Source organism: Ochotona curzoniae, unplaced genomic scaffold, assembly GCF_017591425.1.
Source record: "Ochotona curzoniae isolate NIBS_2020 unplaced genomic scaffold, NIBS_Ocur_1.0 scaffold_4506, whole genome shotgun sequence".
Classification (NCBI taxonomy): domain Eukaryota; kingdom Metazoa; phylum Chordata; class Mammalia; order Lagomorpha; family Ochotonidae; genus Ochotona; species Ochotona curzoniae.
The window spans coordinates 27,846,612-27,870,355 of NW_024467119.1; the positions used below are offsets into that span (position 1 = coordinate 27,846,612).

At 39.3% G+C, this 23,744-nt stretch overlaps 1 protein-coding gene across 3 annotated transcripts in view; it reads left to right on the forward strand.

Annotated features, from left to right (window-relative positions):
- WDFY3 (WD repeat and FYVE domain containing 3) overlaps positions 1-23,744 on the forward strand; it is a 264,769-nt gene that overhangs the window by 186,460 nt on the left and 54,565 nt on the right. For 2 of the 3 annotated variants that reach the window (XM_040967248.1, XM_040967249.1), the window contains 12 exons: positions 2,905-3,140; positions 4,722-4,856; positions 7,084-7,263; positions 8,577-8,810; positions 13,425-13,524; positions 14,901-15,061; positions 16,020-16,249; positions 17,149-17,258; positions 19,247-19,429; positions 21,209-21,366; positions 21,985-22,062; positions 23,418-23,645. In XM_040967248.1, the coding sequence (XP_040823182.1) occupies positions 2,905-3,140; positions 4,722-4,856; positions 7,084-7,263; positions 8,577-8,810; positions 13,425-13,524; positions 14,901-15,061; positions 16,020-16,249; positions 17,149-17,258; positions 19,247-19,429; positions 21,209-21,366; positions 21,985-22,062; positions 23,418-23,645 (2,033 nt within the window). The remainder of the gene's footprint in view (positions 1-2,904; positions 3,141-4,721; positions 4,857-7,083; positions 7,264-8,576; positions 8,811-13,424; positions 13,525-14,900; positions 15,062-16,019; positions 16,250-17,148; positions 17,259-19,246; positions 19,430-21,208; positions 21,367-21,984; positions 22,063-23,417; positions 23,646-23,744) is intronic. The other variant, XM_040967250.1, reaches the window with a different exon arrangement.

Sequence of the window (23,744 nt, forward strand, 5' to 3'; positions counted from 1 at the left end):
CATTCAGATTTTAATCTGCTTCAGAAATACATTTATCACTGTAACATTACATTTTAAAATCATAATAATGTTGTATGTCTGATTTTCAAGAACTTTTAACAAAAATATCTGTTTACCCTTATCAAATGAGAAAGGGAACCAGAATTTAATATGTAAGCTATTTATCAAAATCTGTTAAAGTTTCAATGTCTTGGTGCTGCTTGCAAGACGTCAAATACCAAAGCAATTGTAGGAAGACAGAGGTTTCAATACAGTCTGTAGAAATTTTGTGTGTGCTTTCAAGGAAGTGATGTTGCTTGCAGCTCACTATGAAATGACTGAAGAAAATGATCTACTTTAAAATACACATTTTAGATAGTCATTGTAGGTTCTTTTGTGCTCTGAATAATGGATCACTGGTTTGCATGGACTCTGGGGAAGAATATAACCTTGCAATGTGATTGTTATGAGCAGGTTAATAGCAGGAGATTTAGCTTATTGGCCTTACTAATAGCCACTAGAGAATAAACAGCGAAATGCACCAAGTGAGTTCTTTGTGCATGCGAATTTTAAGTGCTAATTGACAGTGTAGTTTACAAAGACCCAGAGCAGCAATAGTAATAACTAAGCAATGTAGAACTATGATTTATATTCTACATTGTGGTTTGCAAACTTTTTTTTTTTAGCATTTCTCATCTTATTTGGTCTTCATGGTGCTGGTGCCAGGTACAGTTTTATAGTATATAAGTTATAGGAAATAAATAAATAAGTATACATGGAAATGAAGGATTAATTTCTCAAACTAGAAGATTAAAACCACTAACTGTGTAAGCTTTCTGGGTCAGGGAGTAAGTGTGTGTGAATTGTAAGTGCTGTGCTTTTCCTGTTCTGTAAGAGGCGCTTTTACTCTACCTACCCCACCTAACTTGTTGCCTTAGAATCTGTTGGTCCTCCAGTGGTACCGGCTTATACGCTGCATGTGTGGGAACTAATCCCAGAGAAGAAATGTAAATATTCTATCTCAATTTAGATTTAATTCCATTTAGTTTACTATTCTCAATCTATCTGGTCTATGCATATAATTGATGTTTATAGAGCTCTCATCTCCTCTGTTTCTGTTTTCTGGAGTTTATAAACAACCTGATGTTTTGACTTTAATATACTGATTTTATTAAACTTTTCTTCCTAAAAGTAACTCCTGTATAGCTGTAGCTTAGATGTAAATGAATGCTTAATTGCAAGTAGTACATTACATGCTCTTTGGGAAATAAAGTATAAAAGAGAGTGAAAATGTTGTTACCAGTTTTGTTGTAGGCTGCAGTTTAGCCAAACTTTATTTTCCTAATAATATGTTAAAAACCATTTTATGCAAGGAAGAGACTTTTTTATTCTGATAATGTCATTTAGAATGTACTGGAAGCCAAAACCAATTTAATACTTGATTCTAGCCAATCTGTCAGAAGCATGGCAGTGCCTTTCAGCAGGACGTGATCCTGCAGGCTCTGGAGACATCAGGCTACAAAGCATGGTATCATCATTCTCTACTGCCATGACTTTAAACAAATAGTATGTTTTTATGCTATAAAGATGATACTAGAAGTTTTAATTTACATGTTCATTTTGATTTAGATATGAGATCTGAAAGAACATGGAAAACTGCTCTGCAACATACTTCAGAAGATTAATTCACATTTCCCCTAGAATTCGTTAAGACAATATGTTTTAAAGCAGCTTAGCTGTAAGACACAGCAAAATGTGTTAAATAATAGTTGCAAATATGTTCTTACTTCATTCTACAAAACTAAGTTTTAAAAATGTAAATATCCCTTTGAAATAAAAATTGCTTCAGAGTAAAAACCAATCCTTCATCTGTTGGTTGCTAGGGACAAGAGTGTTAAAAAAAATGTGGTCAACATTCACTCGGTGCTAAGCATTATCCTAGATTTGAGGTGGTTAAAAAAACAAAAACCACATTATCTTTGGGTTGCATCTTCAAATGAGTTATCTAACAGAGGAGACTGGGCTGATGGGAACACTGATTCTCTAGAAGTCACATCAGCAAGCATTGGCATGCCCTGGGTAAAGGGGGGCGGCAACTGGGGATGGTCAGCTCTGCCTGCAGGCAGCAGTGGGCAGGGCCTTCCCAGGCCTCCAGCAGACCACAGACAATGTCCTCAAAAGTGTTGTTTTGCTTTTTGATCTGGTCCTGTCTGTAAACTCACAGATAATTCAAGGCCAACTAGCTGATGCAATTTTTCTGGACAAATGAAATATATTAACCAAACTGTAAAAAAAAAAATGCAGTTGTGGATACAGAGATATGTGAAGATTTTTTTCTGTACTTTGAGATTTATAGAGGAAGATCTTCCATCTCTGCTAGCTGACTCCCCAGATGGCCGCAGCAGCCAGGGCTGGGCTACGCCGATGCCAGGAGTGGGCAGTGGTGCCAACCACTTGGGCTGTCTGCTTTATCCAGCGCACTACTAGGGAGTTGAATCAGAAAAACAGCAGCCTTATGCCAGCACTGCAGGTGGTGACTTTACCTACTGTGTCATAGTTTTATTTTTGTAGCATCTATATTTTGATTGTGTTTTGAATTTCATTTTCTGCTTAAGGAAATAAAGAACTCTTCTGGGGTTATTATTATTATTATCGAATAGAACTTGTATCATCTTAAGAAACATCTTTTCTAGCATCTGTTATATTTGTCTCAGCTGTGTTTCAAAACCTGTGTCTGTACAGACAGGATTACTGAAGCCAGACAAATGGTCAAGTAAAACATTATGACTGAATGCATGAGTTCTAACAATTGGATCTGAACGGTCCAGATAGCAGTATCACACACACTGAATTACTCCCTTCTTTGCTAACGCAGCATTGTTCTCTGTAATCAGCCTTGTGATTCTTGTTTCCCTTCTCTTCTAGGATTCAATGTGGGCAGGAGTGCTGGTGGGAGATCCACAGTAAGGGAGATTAACCGGGATGCCTGTCATTTCCCTGGTTTCCCAGTTCTGCAGTCGTTCCTTCCAAAACACACTAATGTCCCCGCCCTCTATTTTCTCCTCATGGCCTTGTTTCTGCAGCAGCCAGTGAGCGAGCTGCCTGAGAACCTGCAGGTCAGTGTGCCTGTCACCAGCAGCCGATGTAAGCAGGGTGGCCAGGTAGGAATTATCTAGTAAGACGTAAGTGTGTTTGTTTGTATCAAAATCACCCCAGGGTGATGGGTCAGTCACGAATAACAGAACAAAACAGCAATTGATTCCATCACTTTTCTCACTTGAGGGTTTGGTTTGCAATAGAATAAACTGAAGGAATAAATGCTCAAAGTGTTTCCCCCAAGAGAAGTCCTATGTCCCCCTTTGACCTGTGTTTTCTAATATAATTACTTTAAACGTGTGTAAGGACTCTGGATAACATTTTAAGAATGAACTAAAGTGATTTTTGTCAGTGATGGGATTTTATCTAAAAGGGTTATTTAGTTTCCGTAGAGTTAAAAATGGTAAGAGTGGCAGTAAGCCACAAATTAATCGAGCAGACATGGAAGATTCCATATGGTATTAATTAGCATTAACTAATTAAAATTATTAATAAATTCATAAAGTTAAATGACATCCATCTTAAGAAAACCATAAGGCTTCATTTGATTTCTAACAAAGGACCGTTATGGATGTCTATATATTATGTATGTTTATCACACTACAGACATAGAAATTTGGCTATTAAATCCACTGTGCTTCCACCCTAATGCCAAATGCTATTTGAATCAACTGTTGGAATTAACAAATCCTTTCAAGTGTAAACACTGAATCTGTACCCTTACATTAAATCAAGATATAAATTCATGCTTAGCAGAGTTGGGTTGGTTATGCAGCTTTTCAAAAAATGCATGATGCCATGCTCATATTATATAAAGCTTGCATGAATAAATCCCCTTCATTCAGTTTTTATTTTGTCAGATCTTATTTGTAAGTAATCTAAAATTGATTTAGAAAATCTCTAAGAATGGTAAAGAAAGGAGTTCCATGTGCTTCTGAATATGCTTGTCAAATCAACAGTGAGGTATCACCTCACCACTGTCAAAATGATGAAACGCCAAACAGAGCATGGCAGAGGGCAAGGACGTAGAGAAAGGGGCATACAGGCATTGTGAAAAACAAAACCAGAAAGGGATTTACTGTATGATCCAACAACCGGCTGCTGGTATACCCAGAAGCCTAGAACACAGTGGATCAAACAGGTATCCAGCCACACTGTGTGCCAAAATATGAAATCCACTAAGGTGTCCATTATCAGATGAATTGATAAAAAAATGTGGTATGATATGCAATATTATTCAGCTCTTTAAAAAGAGAGAAATTCTACCATTTATAGCAAAATGGACTCAACTGGAGGTAATCATATTGAGTAACATAAAACAGATACTGCACATTGTCCCTGATAAGTGGGAGGTAAAACTTTAAAAACTAAACAAAAATCAGACGAAAGAAAAATCATCAGTTCTGGGTCACCTCTTGTCTGTTTAACAAGTATTTCATTCTTTATTTTCTTTAGCAAAGTAGAAGGCACTGAATTTAGTAGATAACAGGGTGGTACTTATTATTCAGTTTTTCTTTATAGCTTTAAACATAAGTTTTACAGTGTCAAGTATAAGGTTATCAAGACCGTTAAAGTAAAAACTAATTTCAAAGACGTTGTAGAAAGCTAGGACTTCCTCAGGGCTCATCTTTAGTCTTCCTCTGCAGTTTGATCTGGACTCTATTTGGACATTCATCTTCGGAGTGCCTGCCTCCAGTGGGACCGTGATCTCTTCCATCCATAACGTGTGTACAGAAGCAGCCTTTTTGTTGCTGGGAATGCTGCGCAGCATGCTCAACTCTGTAAGTTCTCTGGGAAGGCCACTTTGTCCGTGTTATGTCTTCTGAAATAGAAATGCTTTGGGAGCCTGTCTGTTTGCCACACGATCTCTGAAACCTCAGTCTCTGTGTTTTGTCACCTCTTCAGCTCAGGGTGGAGTAAATACTCTGGATACTTCCTGAGTTCAGATCTCACCTCTGGTGTTACAGACGTGCTAAGCTGTAGGTTTCTTTACGCGTGAGCTACTGTTGATGATAAAATTGATCCCCTGTGGTATTTGTAACGATTTACATGTTTAGCACACACATAGAGCACTTTCAAGAATGCCCAGGCATTCTGCAGGCTTCATGAATATATATAAAATGCATTACAATGATTAATGAAATACTAATAAATAAATAAATATAATGCTATAATAATTATTATAATTTATCACATATTAATATATGGTAAATATAATAGTATAAACTGTATGCTACTTCAATAATGTGTTATTTGACCTTTTTTTTTTTTTTTATTGTTGCTTACATTGTATTATGTAGTACAGTTTTATAGGCACTGGGGATTCCCCCCACCCCACCCATACCCCTCCCCCCATGGTGGATTCCTCCACCTTGTTGCATAACCATAGTTCAAGTTCAGTTGAGATTCATTGCTTGCAAACACATGCCTAGCATGAAGTTCAGCGTCTTATTGTCCAGATAAGTTCAGTGGCCTCTTGGGGAGACCTTCTATGGTCTGAAGATAGGTCTAACAGAGTAAAGATCTGGTCAGTTAAAAGCCCCAACAAGGCCTCAATATCAATATACAACATTATGGAATTAATTGACATAGTATTGGGTAAACAATATGTTAAAAATAATGCAAGTTCCATTCTTCGAAACCTCTGGGTTGAGACAGTATCAATGACAGGTTCAAAAAATAACAAACAACCATACAAAAATTACAGGTTAAATCAAGGCAAACATGTGGTATCTAATCTTTTGGGATTCGCTCATTTCCCTTAGCATTATAGTTTCCAGTTGTGCCCATTTAGCCACAAAGAACTGCATTTTGTTTTTTTTAATAGCTGAGTAGTATTCCATGGAGTAGATGAACCAAAGCTTTCTTATCCAATCTTCTGCTGATGGGCATTTCGGTTGCTTCCATGTTTTTGCAATTACTGATTGTGCTGCAATGAACATAGGGATGCATGTTGGTTTGTCGTAAAACAGGTGTTTTGGATATATTCCTAGGAGTGCTATTGCTGGGTCATATGGTATGCAGATTTTGAGTTGTTTGAGTGTTCTCCAGACTGATTTCCATTTATTTGACCTTTTAAAATAACTGTCATTTATAGGTTAGAAAGTTGATCCAAGCAAAGATTGTTTCTATTCTAATTATTTCTGAGTGAGAGATGAATGATTAGAAAATTATTAGAAAAGCTCCTGCCATTGCGGCCGCTTCGGGAGTGAATCAGTGGAGGGAAGATCTTCCTCTCTGTCTCTCCTCCTCTACTTAATATCTGTCTTTGTAATAAAAATAAATAAATCTTGAAAATAAAACTATGAAATGTATTTGTATCTTACATGGATAATGATGGAATTTTTCAAAGGATTGCATTTTTAGGGAAAATAATAACTTTGAATCTTTGAATTATATGCACCTGACAAATACAACTTTATTCAAAACTGTTATACCCTCTAAATATGGAGCATTATCGTTAAATGTATTAATTTCGAATAATTTTGGATTCTTATTTTAATGCCTATTCTTACATGTAAAATTCTAAGTCAAAAATAAGGCTATTCTTTGGGCAGATTTGAGAAGATACGCAGCATTCAAATATGACTTTTGGTTGTGTTTATCACCCTTGTTGTTGTATTACATAATTCTTGTTGGAGATATGACAGTTGGATGCTCACAAAGGGGAACTGACATCCCCGTCTTGTGTCTTGCTCCTGCTCTCCGTGTGCTGCACAATAGGGCAGCATAAATAGTCCTGGAGCCACTGCTATTACCAGCTGTACTCATGGTAGTATAGGTGAAGAGTCAAAACCAGCCCCTGCAGTTAGCTGAGTTTTGAGCCCTCCATGAAATGCAGGAATAGCTTCGGAGAGGATTGCTTTGGTTTCCGCTGCCCTCTCAATCTGTTGGCATACGTGTGCTGATAAACGGCCCATCGGTGTGTCTATCTTAGGCGTGCTGGATCCTTTAAGTGGTTGTTCACCGTGTTGGTTTCCCTGACATCTGCTCTTACCTCTCCGACAGCCCTGGCAGTCAGAAGAAGAGGGCTCTTGGCTCCGAGAATATCCCGTGACTCTGATGCAGTTCTTCAGATACTTGTACCACAACGTTCCAGACCTCGCCTCCATGTGGATGAGCCCCGATTTCCTGTGTGCATTAGCAGCCACGGTCTTCCCCTTCAATATTCGCCCTTACTCAGAGATGGTAGGGAATGGGGAGGAAAATGGCAAAACTGGAATTGGTCTGTTCCGATGGTTAGCAGACACTTTTCTTGTTGATCTTTTAAGCTTCTGACCAAGTCACAGTGTCTTCGTTGTCTTATGTCTCTAGCTCCCCATACTTTCCAGCTGTTTTCCCCTAAAATAAGTGAACTCTACTTTTTTTTTTTCATTCACCTTATCCTTTTTCCCTTAGCAGTACTTTCCTTCTCTCAATAATTGCCGGTCCATTTCTTATTTTATGTAGTAGTAGCTATAAAGTTGTAAAATATTCTCTTCAGTAATAGAACCTTAGTCATGCAAAATTATCTAATTTCAGGAACCACGCATTTGCTGGTTTTAATCTTCACAAGTGAATTATAGGGTTGGTAGTTTTTATTCAGAGCTAAAATAGATGTTGGTCCTTTGTTCTGCTCAGCTTTTAAAGTTTTACACAGTTTTATTTTTCTTTTGTATAAATGTAATAGAAAATCATTAGACTATAATCATGTGTAGTGTAGGGATTTCTTTTGTCCAGTAATACAAGTGCAAAAGCACTTCATGGTACTTCAGAATTCTGTGAAGTTTGCTCTTCATTTATACATATACTCCATGGCCTGCAATAAACTGTCTCCTTGAAGCTATTTTTTCCCACATTTAAAGGAGATATACTTATCAAAAAATTCTGGGTATTTTTAGGAAAAAGGCAAAAATGAATCATATAATCTTAACACCTAACTTGCTTATAATTTTAGAATCCTCATTTCTGTTTAAAAATTAAATTAAATTAAATAATTGATTTTAAAAAACTGCCCTTTAATAATGTCTCACTCATTGTCTTTTCCTTGTCAGCATCTGTAATCAACCACTCTTTCTTTCCCTTTTGCTTGACTCAAAATTGGCACTGGCTTTATTGTTCATTTATTTGAGGTTTCATTAATGCACAGAAAATGTGTTGCCTATGGGGTGTTATCTTTTTGCCCTATTTTTATCTGAAAATTTGTGATATTTGACTTTTCATAAGTGGATTTCAAATATACAGATATGCTCATTCTTACCTTCTGATTGAAAGTACCGTTACTCACAGTAGACATACAATTTAACATAAAGCAGCTTTATTGTTGGTGATCAGTCTGAAAGACCGTATGTTGCTCAGCCGTGACGCATCAAGGAGAAGTGTGATAGAATGTGCTGAATAGGATAGTAGGAGGGAAATGCAAAGGAGAACGCTGCTCCTGCTGCAATTTTGATTTTAGGAAGCGTGAAATTATCACTTGAAGTCCAATGTGGTTATCATATCTTCCCATTTGATTTTACCAGGTGACTGATCTGGATGATGAGGTCGGGTCTCCAGCAGAAGAGTTCAAAGCTTTTGCAGCAGACACAGGGATGAACAGGAGCCAATCAGAGTACTGCAATGTGGGCACCAAAACGTATCTGACCAATCACCCAGCTAAGAAGTTTGTTTTTGACTTTATGCGAGTCTTAATAATAGACAACCTTTGTCTTACACCTGCCAGCAAACAAACTCCACTAATTGACCTTTTATTAGAGGTAAAGATGAAGAAATACATTCCCGCTTCTGTTGCAGAGCTTTTGTAATTTGCATATTACCCAAGAAAGTTCTATGCTGCATTCCTTTCATATTTCTGTATTTGTAGTTCCGGGTTATGTATAGTTGTGCATAACATGAGCCATGAAAATCACTTAATCCTATGTATGTTTTAGACCCTATCATTTGTCCATTAAAGCTTTATTTTTTTTATTTATCTGAAAGGCGGAGTTACAACAGAGAAAGAATGAGAAAGGGATCTTCCATCTACTTGTTTACTCATCAAATAGCCACACTTGGAATGGGCCAGGCTGCAGGCAGGAGCCTGGAGCTTCTTGCAGGTCTCCCACATGGATGTAGGGGCCCAGGCACCTGAGAGGTATTCCACTGCTTTCCAAAGTGCATTATCAGGGAGCTGGATCAGAAATAGAGCAACCAGGTCTCACACCAGGGCCCATATAGAATGCCAGCATCACAAGCAGTTACTGGATGCAGTGTCCCAGCCCCCACTTTAAACCCTATCAGTTTTGGTTGCTCTTCTTTTCATTTCCCATATGTCCCCAATTGAATCTTATATTACCCTTTCTTTGGAATCTGGCATACTTTTTCTGTTGAGTGCCAGATAGTAAATAACTTTTCCCTTTATGAGCCACCCAGTCAATGTCAAAACTGTGCTTTACCGTTATAGCCAGGGATGAACTATAGACAATACATGAAGGAACAAGGAATAGAACATCGCTGCAAAAGGCATAAGTTAATTGTAGTCACAGGCTGTGGTATCTTAACCTTTCTCTAGACATTGACTAGACATTGGCTCTCTCATAACTCCCTCCTACCATCCCTGCCACTCATCAGCACTAGGTATTGTTGCTGTTAATATACTTTGCAGCTCATGGTACAGTTTGATGCACATCTGTATGCTGAATAGGTACTTGCTGAATTTCCCTCATGCAGCCAACTTGTAGGTTCCATGTCCATTCTCCTGATAGGAGACAGTGTACATATTAGCTTCTCCATGAGGACAGTAGAAATTAGCTATTCCTGAAAACATCCTAGAAAATGTTCACCTAGAAAAATCTCGAGACAATGAAAGATCACAGAAAAGGAATTTTCCGTATCATTTCCTAGCTGTACATCTATATTTGCTTGAAGAAGTAGGGCTAAGCAGTGCATGCTACGGGTTCTGAGGATAATAGCTCCTGGGCAAGATTCAGTCTGTAGGACCACTGCTTGCTGCAGCCTCTCAACAGGGTGACATCTGAGCCCGAGTGCTCTCTGCTCCCACTAGTGACTGGTATAGTTCACTTTTTAATTGCAGCCTTAAGATCACGTAAGATATTCATCTTATCTTTGTTAAAAAAAAAATCTGAACTTGGGCAATGAAAAAGAAATCACTGATGTAATTTAGATAGCTGTTATGTTAAGGGTTTTAACCAGGATATCTTGACATACAGGGTAAAAGTTGGAAGCATTCGATAAAAAATCAAATGCTAATAGAAAAAAATGATAAAATTCAGTACAGCTGTGTGCTAGAAAATGTAACTGCATCAAAAATGGAGTACACATGTGTGAAAGATAAGGAATATAGGAATCCCTTCAGTTATACCATTTCCAAGATTTCAGAAATCCTAACTAATGGACTAGCCATGAAGAAGTCACAAAATTGCCTTGCATTTTTGTTTTCTGTACTTTTTTAATAGGAAGAGTTTTCTATAACTTGTATTAACCTGGAGATAAGGCTTTCCTTGTTGTCGACACTGATTAGCCCGACTGTGGAATCATGCCTAATTACAGGAGGGCCTACCTGGGGGCTGCTGAGCAAGAAGCAGGACTTGTCAGGATTGAAGCCCTCAGACCACAAACCTCTCACAGTTGTCACTGAAACCTTGACTCCTTTAACCCTAACCAATTTCAGCCCGCCCTCTGCTCCAGCTTCTTGCTCATGTCCCTAAGAGGCAGCAAATGATGACCTGCGTGCTCGAGTTCCTGCAAACTGTATCGGAGACCTAAATAGAATACTGGGGTCCTAGTTTTGGCCCAGCCTCCGTGATTGCATGATTTCACTAGTGTGAAGTCTTTATCCCTGAAGAGATTCAAGAGAAGAATTCTGTGTTTACCATTTACCCCTGTGAAGAAAGGGCCTTGAGCAGATTTTTCAACTTCATTTAACATGAGCAAGGCCATCTTCAGTCTTATGAGTAGAGCTTCACCACAAGCAATTAGAAACCTCTTCTTTCTGTCAAGGGTCATTTGAATGTTTATAACATCATTCACAGGCCGTACAAAATTATCATCTCAAGAATTAGCATGCTTATTGAATTCCGAGCTCCACTTGTGGTTTCCTAGCCCAAATATGAAGACGTTTGACGTAGGGCAAGGAAAAGAACATGGCTTTTAGAGCAAGAAATGTCCGGCTTTGAATCTACCCGCCACTGTTTACTGTTTAAGAATGTTTGCTTCTCTGAACTGATTTCTGGAGAATCATACTAGTTACTGTCATCCCTGCATGATTGCTGTGAGGGTTAAATATTTGAACATTATCTAGCAAAAACATTTAAAGGGATTTAATGTGTGCTGGTGAGCTGCATGAGAATGGCCAAGTTCAGTTATGTTCATACGTTGCCATCAGTCAGCCCGTTTGTGAAATTATGTAAAAAGGGATTCCACCTCTGAGAACTAGTGTGAGGATTAAGAGAACACATTCAGTAGTCAAGACACAACACCTGGTGCTTGCAGCATCCTCCAGAGCTGGGTTAAAGGGCCTGCGAGGAGACTCATGACTCCTCCTGCTGGCATTCTTCAATGTCTGCTGTGGTCGCCCCCGGCCTTCTGGAGAGCCAAGCAGATCTGCTTCAGATGAGTACCACTGTGGCAGCAGGAAGGAAGGCCACAAGAGCGGCTCTGATCCCATTTGCTGCTTTCTGAAGTCTGGAGAGTTCACTGCTCAGTGTTCCCAACCATCCTCTATAAAACATCCCCAGTATCATCCATCCATCAGAGTGAAGCCCACCCTGTGTGACACCAGAGCAGCAAACAAGTAGCCAACGGTGGCATGAGAAGTTAAAGAAAGAGAACACTCTAAGGTGACTCCCAGAGGAGTCAAGACCAGTCAAGAGGAAGCTTGCAGTCAGAGAAACCACAAAGCTGCAAATCCACACAGCCTGGCCTGTGGGGGGACGTGATGATTCCGCCCTGAAAATCACCCTGAAGCTTTGAAGACTGGTAGTGTGGAGGAAGACAGCCAAAGCAGACACAGCTCTCACCCTGGCTCCGTTTGCACTGCGCTGAGGTTTTCCCTAAAGCAGTGATGGAAATATTGTAGCCTCAGCCATGTAGAGCTCTTCCAGTGGTGACTCCTTCAGCAATTCAACACGGAGACTTTTAACAGAGTAGGGACCGCGTGAAGGAGCTCCAGAAGCCACGACTCCGGCCTCAAAGAAGCAAGATTTGAATCATAGTTGGGTCTTGACTGAGGAACCCAACCTCTCTAAGCCTCACCTCTGGAGAGCATTTTACATCAATGAGATAAAACATGCAATGATGCATGAAGAAGTCATCCTTGAACTGTTTAAAAACAAAGAGTACCTCAAAGAGACAAGGCTATATATATTCATGTTCTTTTTGTTTATTAATGTTATTTGAAAGAGAGGTAGGGAAGGGAGGCTGATGCCCATCTGTTAATTCATTGCCTGGATTCCTGCAACAGCTAGGTCTGGGACAGGCAGAAACCAAGAACCAAGCTCTCAACACAGGTCTTCCGTTACCTGCTGCCCCTAGGGTCTACATTGGTAGGAACCCAGGACTCGATGCCAGACTCCAATGCAGGGTACTGACGTGCCAAGTAGCACATTAACTGCTGGGCCAGACACCTGCCTCTCAGATCATCTTAAAATCAGTATACTTTACATTCAGCAGCAATCACCCACTTAACTAGGATCAATAACAAGTGTAAATTCTGAGCCACGATCACTCCTGTAACACTATCCGCAAGCGTTAGAGGACTAAGTAATTGCTTATTGATGGTTGAGCCAGACTTAAATCCTTCTGTAATGAGAAGCAATATATTTTAAAGAAAATAAATACCATTATCTGACCAAGTACTTTTCTAAACTTTATAATTCCTTGTTTAAGAGACTCATCACACAGAAAGAAAGAGACAGAGAGAGACAATGCAGTGTGCTTTCTTTTAGAGATAGTGAAAAGCCTGATAAGCCATGTTTTGGCTCCTCATAGGCATGAGCCCTCTTGATGACTAGATTCTTGATCTTTTGTGTCTGCTGTAATGACTGTAGATTTATTTTATCTGTTTCCTGGTTAAACACCAGATGTGTTTTTGAAAGTGAGGTATAATAGTATATTGTAGCATATTAAGTACTTTTAATTTTTAGAATAGTATTTTTGAAGGTGTGGATTCATAAGATGATATTATGCCTTTGCCTTATTTTTTAAGTTCTGTCAGAAGAATAAGAGACAATAGTAGCATATGTATCATCTCAGTATTTTTTTTAATTCACAAAGTTACTTTTTTATAAGCTGATACATTTAGAAATGTGACTGGAGCTGTGGGCCCCTGTTTGTTTGTTTGGTGTGGTTTCTAATTCTGTTTTGTTTATCAGGCTTCCCCTGAAAGATCTACAAGAACTCAGCAGAAGGAATTTCAGACCTATATTTTGGATAGCGTGATGGACCATTTGCTTGCCGCTGACGTACTGTTGGGTAAATTCTGTGTTTTATGACATCATTCCGCTTCTCTGTCTAAACACCCAATATATCTCCTTTTAGCTTCGTCTCTTTCCTCCTCCTTTTCTAGTCAGATTTCTTTTAGTCAACATCACAACTTGAGATAGTTTCCACATGTTTGTGTGTAGTAGGAGCCATTTGTTTTTATTACTATGTAATATTTTATCATATGGATATATAAATTTACATTTTAACTATTGTTAAATGTGAATGTTTCCAATATGAGAAAATTAAAAACAAACCTTCCATCTGACTTAGAAGAGCACATATGTGTGTAATATTTGTGCATTTCTGTTGAGTGTACCTACAGAGGAGTTGTGAGGTTGTTGCAGTACGTGCTTACATTATTCTTTAATATATCTACCAAGAAGGTAAAAACTCATTGAAATGTTTTTATGTGTCTCTATCTAATCACAATAAAAACATAAAGCATGGTATATTTCCTGTGGAATCAACATTTATATCGGAAAAGAGTTTAAAAAAATGTGTAGCTGAGCAAAAGATATATACTGCTTTGAGTTCTTGGTGTTAATAAAGATAATATAATCATAGAACTTCTGTGTCATTAAACTGACATTTTTTCTCAAAGTAAATTTGCCAGCGATGCTTTGTGGATTAGGAAACCTAGCCCTTACATTTCTGTACCCTCAAAGCTGGATGGCAAATCACACTTTTATATTTATCTGTTGAAATCTTCCTATATAATGATGCAGAATGAAGAGTTTTGCTTAATACGGCAATTTAGAATTAGGTGTGAATAACAATCACATTCAATACAGCCTTTCAGAGGAAAGGTCAGGAGGATTAGCCCTGAAGCCATGTGGATGTCTGAACACATGTATAAGCTATAATGAGAATACAGTGCCAGTAGCAAGCTTTAGCAAGGAAGCGAGACACCACTGATTGCATTTTATTTTCCACAATTTTTCTGAGGCTCTCTTCTGCCCATCATTGCTGTTAAAGGAGAGAGCTTTGTTAGCCATTATCACCTCCGCAGGATCAATTTAGAGTTAGTAAATGAACTTCATTTTTCACTCTGATGATGATCACCTGTCTTTGGCAATTTCCAGTTAGAGATCTGTTTGTCACAGTCCAACTTCAGGTAGTAAGAGACTTAACTCCATAGCTTCAATCCATGTCACTTTACCTTGCTGAAATTATTTCTTCCCATATTTTTCCTGATTTCTTTCCATAGCATCATTTTCTTACAGTAGTAACTAAGGGCTAGTAGTCATATATCTGAATGTTATAATAGATATACTCATTTTTCCCTGGCCTCATTTCCTTGAGGTTATGGTCTTGTACTAGGAGATACCAATTTTCTTAGACCTTTTTTTCCTACTGGAATTTAGGGGAAGATGCATCTCTGCCCATTACCAGTGGAGGAAGCTACCAGGTATTGGTGAATAATGTGTTTTATTTCACACAACGTGTGGTGGACAAGCTTTGGCAAGGCATGTTCAACAAAGAATCTAAACTTCTTATAGATTTTATAATTCAACTAATCGCACAGGTAATCCATTGTCACTTTTAGTTGTAGAGTACATGTTTTCCTATTTAAAAAATTTTGCCTATGGTGTCAGAATTGTTGGACATAAGTATAACTATAATAAGAAAATAAGTGTTAACATCTGTAGAGCTGGACCTGTTGGAAGTGAATAAAAGAAAAAAAGCCTTTAACTTCTCCCTGCTTACCAATAGTGCAGTGCTGGTATATCTCTTTTACAGTTGCCTACTTGGTGGCACACTCTCTGACCTCCCTTCTGATACTGTTTTTGCTGTCCCATACAATGGGATAGGTTTTTACACTATAGTCCATCAGTCTGTAAAGGCTTGCAGAACACGAAACATTGGCACAAAAGTAAAATCCTTGCAGTTGAATCTTACAAAGTCCATGACAGGACACCATTTTTCATGTGTACCGTGGCATCCCTGTCTACGGAATAGTGACCTGGTTTGGCACAGGTGCTTACTCCAATTCAGCATGCACTGTTTTCTTGTTGATTAGCATCTTCTGCAGGTGCATAAATTAGGTGATACCACCTATGTTTTTTCTTTAAGATAGCTTGTATTTAAGATCAAGAGAACAATTCTCAAGTAAAGGGATAAAAACAATTTTTTTAAGTTATTTTTACTAACATCTTAGCTATTTTGAGTGGAGGTCGTTTACCAGCATCACGTGTGTTTGGTAGGAGATGCCAAGAGCGTTCTCCTGGAGGATGCTTTGTTCTGGGAGTGCTGGTGGCCTTCCTTCTTGGACTTTGATGTGGCACTCATCTCATCCCCTACCTTGTGTTTATGCATCCTGTGGGTGTTAAACTCCACGACAGCAAGAACTTTGGACTTCTTACTTGAGTACCCCGGGTTCTTAGCATGGTGTCTGGTACATTAATAGAATAGACATTTGTGTATGAATGATAATCTTTTTATTTTTGCCCATTATACTAAAACCGTATCTTTCATATCTTTAGTCAAAGAGAAGATCACAGGGGCTGTCACTGGATTCAGTCTACCACTGCCTCAACAGAACCATCCTGTACCAGTTCTCACGGGCACACAAAACCGTTCCTCAGCAAGTAGCTCTGCTTGATTCTCTCAGGGTCCTTACTGTAAACAGGAACTTGATCCTGGGACCTGGGAACCATGACCAAGAATTCATTAGCTGTTTGGCTCACTGCCTGGTCAATCTGCATGCTGGCAGGTAAGCCTCTTCCGGTTCAATGTGTCTTGTTGAATTGATCTTTGTTATTATTGTATTAGAATTTTTTGTCTTACTTTTTTGACAGTAACTTTTTTTATTCCTTTAGTCTGTTTGCCTTAAAACTTTATGCAAAAGGGAAGGAATTTTTTGTTGCACTTTTCCAGTAAATTAGTTGGGTTCCCTCCCCCACCTTTACTTCTTGCATTTTTAAATTTTTCTAAAATCACCATATGTCATTACATAATTTGAAAAAGGGAAGTTAGCTTATAAGGGAATAAAATACACATTTGGGGAGTTTAAAAATAAAAAAGAAAAATTCACACTGTTGTGTATTAAATGAGTAAAAATATTTTTGTGTAAATCGGTTTGGTGGATGTTTCTTCAGTGTACTAGGCACTGAATTAGGAGCTGGGTGAAGAGGTGGTTGGGTAAGGCTGGCTGCGGGACGGCCCTGTGGAAAGGAGAACTGGCACTATGTGCTCCTCAGGAGCAGCAAGGTGCTTTAGGAGCGTGTAGCAGATGCCCCGACTGCTCGGCCAGAGAAGTGTAACAATCAGGGAAACTGCAAGTACATACTCCTAGAGTAGAGGGGTGAGAAGTGGGACTAGAGAAAGGCCAATGTTCCTCATCAAATGAACTTTCTTGAGATTTTGTGTTTAAAAAAATTAACAGTATCATCTTAAACCATCGTTTTGATGTTATAGATTAAATACATGTAAGTGGGATTGTAAGATGACCCCTTGTAAAGGCACCTTCATGGTAGACCAGAAACCCTGCTTTGTATGTGCGGGTATTTGTCTGCCTGTAGTAGCACTCTGATGGAGCCACCATTTGCTTGTGTTTGAAGAATGACTCATTACAGTTCTAAGCTACATATTGTGTGAACTGGAATTTTTCAGCAACGTGGATGGATTTGGACTAGAAGCAGAAGCTCGTATGACTACCTGGCATATAATGATCCCCTCTGACATTGAACCAGATGGTGGCTACACCCAAGATGTTAGTGAAGGTAATTATCTGAATTGATGGCCTTTAGTTGTTGCTACTTCGTTTCTAATTCTTAAAATATAACCACAAGTGGACTTCCAAACCAGCCAACATTGGCAGCCACTTTCTGTACAGCCCCAGCGCTGTGTGTCAGATTGTCTGGAACTGCAGCGGACGAAGCACTAGCCACGGATTGTGCTCACTCTGTGTGTCCTGGCGAGGCTGGGAGCCCTGATGGTGTTGACATTTGCACAAGTGCTAGCCTGGAGTTTACAACTACCTAATCATAATGGTCCATTTTCAGTTGTTAGCAGCAAAACACCTGCGGCTAAGTAACTTACAAAGAACAGGGATTTATTTGACTTACAGCTGTGGAGACTGAAAATCTACACAATGCGGTACTAGTTTCGGAAGCGGCTCCGGTGCTATATCATCTCATGGTGGAGCGTGCAGGGGAGGGCAGAGAGGAAAGTGGAGAGCCATTCAGGGGTTCAACATGCTCTTTTCTGACAGCCCTCTCGTGAGAGTTAACCAGTAAACTGACTGCATCAGTTACCGTCAAGGGCAGTAACCTCAGTGAGAGTTCCTTTCCTTCAGCCCACACCTTGAAGGTTTCACCACCTTCTAACACTGGCACACTAAAGGGCAAGCTTCCAACACATGAACCCTCAGGGGACACACTCAGACTACATCCAAACCATGGCAGGTGCTGTGATGCTTAGCACATCATAGATGTTCCTTCAATCAGAGTGTCAATAGTACCATTTTTATTCTTTTTTGAAACATGGTCTCCGGACTGATGTTACAAAAGATTGTTGTGTATTGAAATCTTATCCTGTAATGGCTTCTGATTTCCAGGTACTCGGTAATGACAATGATATGTGAGGGTTTGTCTCCCCTGTAATATGATATATGTTAGTTTTGCCTGTGGTTTTGTCGTTGGAAATCTAAACACTCGCTCTTTGTTCAATTATTTCAGCATTAATTTGCTCTCTATTTATGAAAATTTCTCGAGTCCCAGGCACTGCAGACACAGTTTGTTTTTACCCTCTGAGGCTCTGACAATCCAGATTGCTGATTCTCAAAGCAGTGTCCTCAGAATGGCAGTGTTAGCAGCACATGGGAACTTGTTAGCAAAGTGGTTTCTCTGGCCTGTCTCGGGCCCACTGAAGCAGAAGCTGCAGGGACAGGGTTCTCAGGGGCAAGCCCTCTGGGTGATTGTTATGCTTGTTAGAGACTGATTGTAGTGGACAAGGCAGATACATTAGCAAGGAGTTCAGAGCATTAGGGACTCCAATAGTAAAAATATCATCAAGATGCTTATTATGTCTGTCCTTTTCAGAAAATAACTTTGTTTTCAGCACACTGTCAGTGTTCAAACCTAAAAATTATTCTTAAGATATTTTAAAATTTAAAACAATGCTTTCCTAGAAACCTGACAATTAGTTACATGTATGTAAAATTTCTAGCTGTGTTTGTGTTTGAATGGCAGAGAGAGCTCACATACGTTGATTCACTGCTCTGTGGCGCACAACAGGTCAGAAGGAGCCAGGCCGCAGTCAGAAGTTAGGACCTCAATCCAGGGCTACATGGGGGCCGACGCCACTGCTTCAGCCATCACATGGTGCATCCGGGTGTGCATTAGCAGGCAGCTGGATTGAGAGTGGAGCCAGAATTGAAACCCAGGCGCGCTCCATTCTGGGTTGTAAAAATCCCAATCCCATAGTCACACATCTACTCCTAATGTCTAACTTTATGGGTGAAATTGTGATCTTCTTGCATGAATGTAAAGATTTCTAAAATATTTTCCAAGAAGCTTCAGTATCAGATAATCCTTTGGACTAGGCTGGATTTGTTATAAACCAACCCCCCGCCCTTTTTTTTTTTTTTTTTTTTTTACTTGTAATTAGGTACTGTAGCTTGAAATTCCCAGGAGGAAAGCGTGGAGGAAAAGAAATAAACTGACTTGGCATTTTGTTGATTACCTGCTCACTCTTTTTTATTTACTAGGCCGTCAACTTCTGATAAAAGCTGTAAACAGAGTTTGGACGGAACTGATACACAGTAAGAAGCAGGTCTTAGAGGAGCTTTTCAAAGTCACTCTGCCCGTGAATGAGAGAGGCCACGTGGACATAGCCATCGCACGGCCGCTCATTGAAGAAGCTGGTTTGAAGTGCTGGCAGAATCATTTGGGTGAGATGACCAGCAGGGATCATGTGACTTAGAAACTCACAGGTGCCTGTCTTTGATGTGCACGCTGCAGGATCATAGCAACATTCCCAGAGGACTCCCGTGATGGCAGCAGGAAAACAAACCTGTGTGACAGAAGATTCTGGAATGGTTATATGAAATTTTGGCTTTTCGTAGATTATTTTTTAACCTCTGAGATAAATCAGGCATCTAAGTTTAGAAAATAATACATTGCTCACAGATTGAGATTGGTCACTCTTTGTACTCAAGGTCAAAAATCCCTGAAAACCTGTGAGATTTTTGTTAATAGGGTTGGGTGCCCAAAATCATTTTGTTTGCAAAAGCTAACTAATCTTTTGCCTGATCCTCCTTAATGTGAATATTCATACATGTTTCATGGTGGTAATACTCATGTATTAAATTGTCACTTATGACCCTAAACCCTCTGTTCATGTTATATTATATAGAGAACACCTAACAACAACAACAAAAACCTTTTTCAAAATTAAAAACTTTCTGAATTCTGAAGTATACCCAGTATCAAAAATTTTAGATAGGAGATGGCAGGAACTTACTACAGTTAATAAATTTGCATATCATTTCAGAGATGTGAAGTGTCAACTATTATAATCATAATTAAGCAGTCATCTTTTAACAAGATCGATAGGAAGCAAATCTGTTGTATTTGAACGAAGTCTAACCCAGTGTTGTTTTTCATACCTACCGTAGTCCACACTATGTATAGGGAATGCTTAAAATCATGGACAGCCTCCAACCCTACATATACTATATTTTTCCTTATATAAAAAAACCTATGATAAAGTTTAATTTGCAAATTAAGCCGAGTAAGATATTAATAGCAAGGTGATGACACGGAGAGTTATGCTACTGCCTACAAGGCTGGCATCCAATATGGGTGCCAGTTTGAGTCCTGGCTGCTCCATTTGTCAATCCTTTCCTTGCTAATGCTCCTGGGAAAGCAGTGCAAGATGGTCCAATGCTTGGCCCCCATGCCATTATCATGAAAGACATGGATGAGATTCCTGGATCAGGCCTAGGGCAATTCCAGCTGTTGCAACCATCTTGGGGGTGAACCTCTCTCCGCTCTTGCTCTTTCTCTCTCCTAAACTGAATCTCAAGTTAAAAAATAAATAAGTATATTTTTTAAGATGTATTCTATTATTTTTATTGCAAAGTCAGATACACAGAGAGGAAGATCTTCATCCGTTGATTCATTCCCCAAGCAGTCATTAAGGCTGGAGCTGAGCCGATCCGAAGCTAGGAGACTAGAGCTTCTTCTAGGTCTCCCACACTGGTGCAGGGACCCAAGGCTTTGGGCCATCCTCAACTGCCCTCCCAAGCCACAGGCAGGGAGCTGGATGGGAAGCAGGGCCACCAGGGCTGGAACTGGAGCCCATATGGGATCCCAGCATGTTCAAGGCAAGGATTTTTGAAGCTAGCCTACTGTGCCAGTCCCAAGTAAATTTTTTTTTTACAAAACTAGCTAACATAAAATATGACAGTTGTAGCCATATACAATAATAAAAGCTTTGTGAATATAATTACTTTTCTCTCTCCTCCCCTGTCCTCAAGATATCTCTTAATTTCTCATCACAGTATAGTAACATTTTTGGACCTTGGTCAACCACAGGTAACCACAAAAAGTAGTACCACAAATTAAAGGGAACTACTGTTCAAGATTGTAGCTTGGCAGTCAATAGTACAAATATATTAAAGAGTTCATGAAAAAATATGTGAAATATTCTGATTTTAATGTCCTAGCTCACGAAAAGAAATGCATCAGTCGAGGAGAGGCCCTGGTGCCCAGCACGCAGTCCAAGCTGTCCCGTGTCAGCAGCGGCTTCGGCCTCTCCAAGCTGACGGGGTCAAGAAGGAACCGAAAGGAGAGTGGTCTGAACAAGCACAGCCTCTCCACCCAGGTACATGGCTTACTTTCTCTGGTCCCAGTCACAGGAATTTGTATTTCAAGGTCTAGCTGTAGGATTTTTCTCGTAGAATACACTTCATGTGTACGAACAGAGGATTCAAAGTGTGCCATTTTTGTGTTTTCACTTTAGAAGGGAGCAGCAACTGGGTTATGACGTGATCTCCCGTTTTGCTCAGATGCAATTGCCTTGCAAGCGCTCAGTGTTTATATCCATGTCATAACCAGACATGAGTTTCAGAGATTGACATATCAACAGACCATGCATACTTTTTTTCCAGTTTCCTAATTTTCAGCAGAATTGTTCCTGATCCCCGAAGGGGCAGATGGCCCTCAGCAGCTGGGGCTGCAGGGCTTTCTCTGAAAGGGCTTGTGGGCTGGGTTACTGTGGTCCGTATCCATCACACGACCCCTCTTATACTCAGACTCATTGTGTCATCTCTCAGCGGCCTTTTATCATTTTTTTTCTTTTCTTTTCTTTTTTTTTCTTTTGGAATGACTTTGACAGTCAGTGCTTAGGATTTTCTTAACAAATTGTTCAGCATTCATTTCATCACTGAATAACTCAGGAAATCCATTGTATATTAAAGACTCTTTTTCCATTCATTGTTAGGAGATTTCTCAGTGGATGTTCACACACATTGCTGTTGTTCGTGACTTGGTAGACACTCAATATAAGGAGTATCAGGAGGTAAGAAGTCATAATCATAATAAAGATTTGTTCTGCATTCCTTCAGGAGGAAAGACTGTCCCTGCTGTTACCTTCTTATAAATTTTAAGGGCACACTGCAGAAATACGTTCATCACACAATGGTGATTTTAATTGTCCTGAGCATCAATTTTAGCCATGGAGGTTACAACCAAAAATTTGTATTCCTTGTAAACAGGCTGCATTTTCGAAAGCAATAGTATTTGGAAATGAGCCTAAGTGGCATTCACTACTTAAATATAACATACCCTTGTTCCTGATAAAAATGTAAGAATGATCCTTCTCTGTCATACTTTAAACCAAGGAGCTGAAAATCAATATCAAAGTTTCTAAGAATGCTTTTTAAAATTGTTAAAAATGTACAGGATGAGATTTTTTTTATACCATGCATGCTCGGTAATGTCAGTGAAAAATAAATTCCAAGTGGTGAGTTTCTGAATGGCTTTCTACTGATGTTTTGCGGACAGCCTGCTCCTGCTGTGTCCTAGACATGCACTAGCTTCTTAGATATCCAGGGTTGTAAGCGCGCATGCATACCACTGTGGTACAGAGTTCCCTGATTATTCACTTAGTAACCTTTCCTGTTGATAATTTTTAAAGATCTTTATTTTTCCTATAGCTTAAATCATATACTTACATTCCAGATATCATCAGGTAAGCTAGTCATGATCATGAAATAGAAAAGCATTACAGTCTTTTTCTTAGACACAACAAGAAGTTTTATCAGATCACAAATTCCATTCAAGCAAATGCTTTGACTCTGTTTTAGTTGTTAGCACAAGATGAGTTTTCTTTTTTTCCTTTTTTTCTTTTTAATATGAATGTTGACTTTCATGGCTGTATGTTTATATTCTTCACCAAGGAATCTTTGAAATTGTTTAGGAAGTTGACCAGAAACCTGGCTTGTTGACACGGTTTGTTGGTCAGATTTCTTTCTGTGCCGATTTCAGTGGCTTGGGGGTAAAGCCTCAAAATGCCATGTGCATTTGTTAACCCTCACAAGGCTAACCATTTCAATACATTTTAATAAATATTAAATGCTTATATTTTTCCTTTGCCAGGGAAACAAAATTCCTCCTATTATCTGTTCCTTGATATTCTGTATTCTCTCTGGATGCTAGAATAATCATTTTTATAAGTCACCACACAAAGCGCCACTTTCTCACAAAATCATTAGTTTATTTTAACCTTATATAAACACAACCTTACTTTCATAATATTAAATGACATTCTGTGTTTGTCTCCAAATAATGATCTGGTTTTGAAGTTATTGTTAGGCATCTCTTTGTTTCTCTTGCTTTTGCTTGGAAACCATCTTGGGCCTTTCCCCCGCCCAGCGCCAGCAGAATGCCCTGAAGTATGTGACGGAAGAGTGGTGCCAGATGGAGTGTGAGCTGCTGCGGGAGCGAGGGCTGTGGGGTCCTCCGATCGGTTCCCATCTGGACAAATGGATGCTGGAGATGACAGAAGGGCCCTGTAGAATGAGGAAAAAGATGGTGCGAAATGATATGTTTTATAACCACTACCCTTACGTGCCAGAAACAGAACAAGAAACAAATGTGGCGGTGAGTATGCAAAACTAAATATTTGTTTCAACTCTGTGAGCCTTTTTTTGTTTAACTTCTTGGTAAGCATTCTTCCTTATTAGGTCAAATTCAACAAGC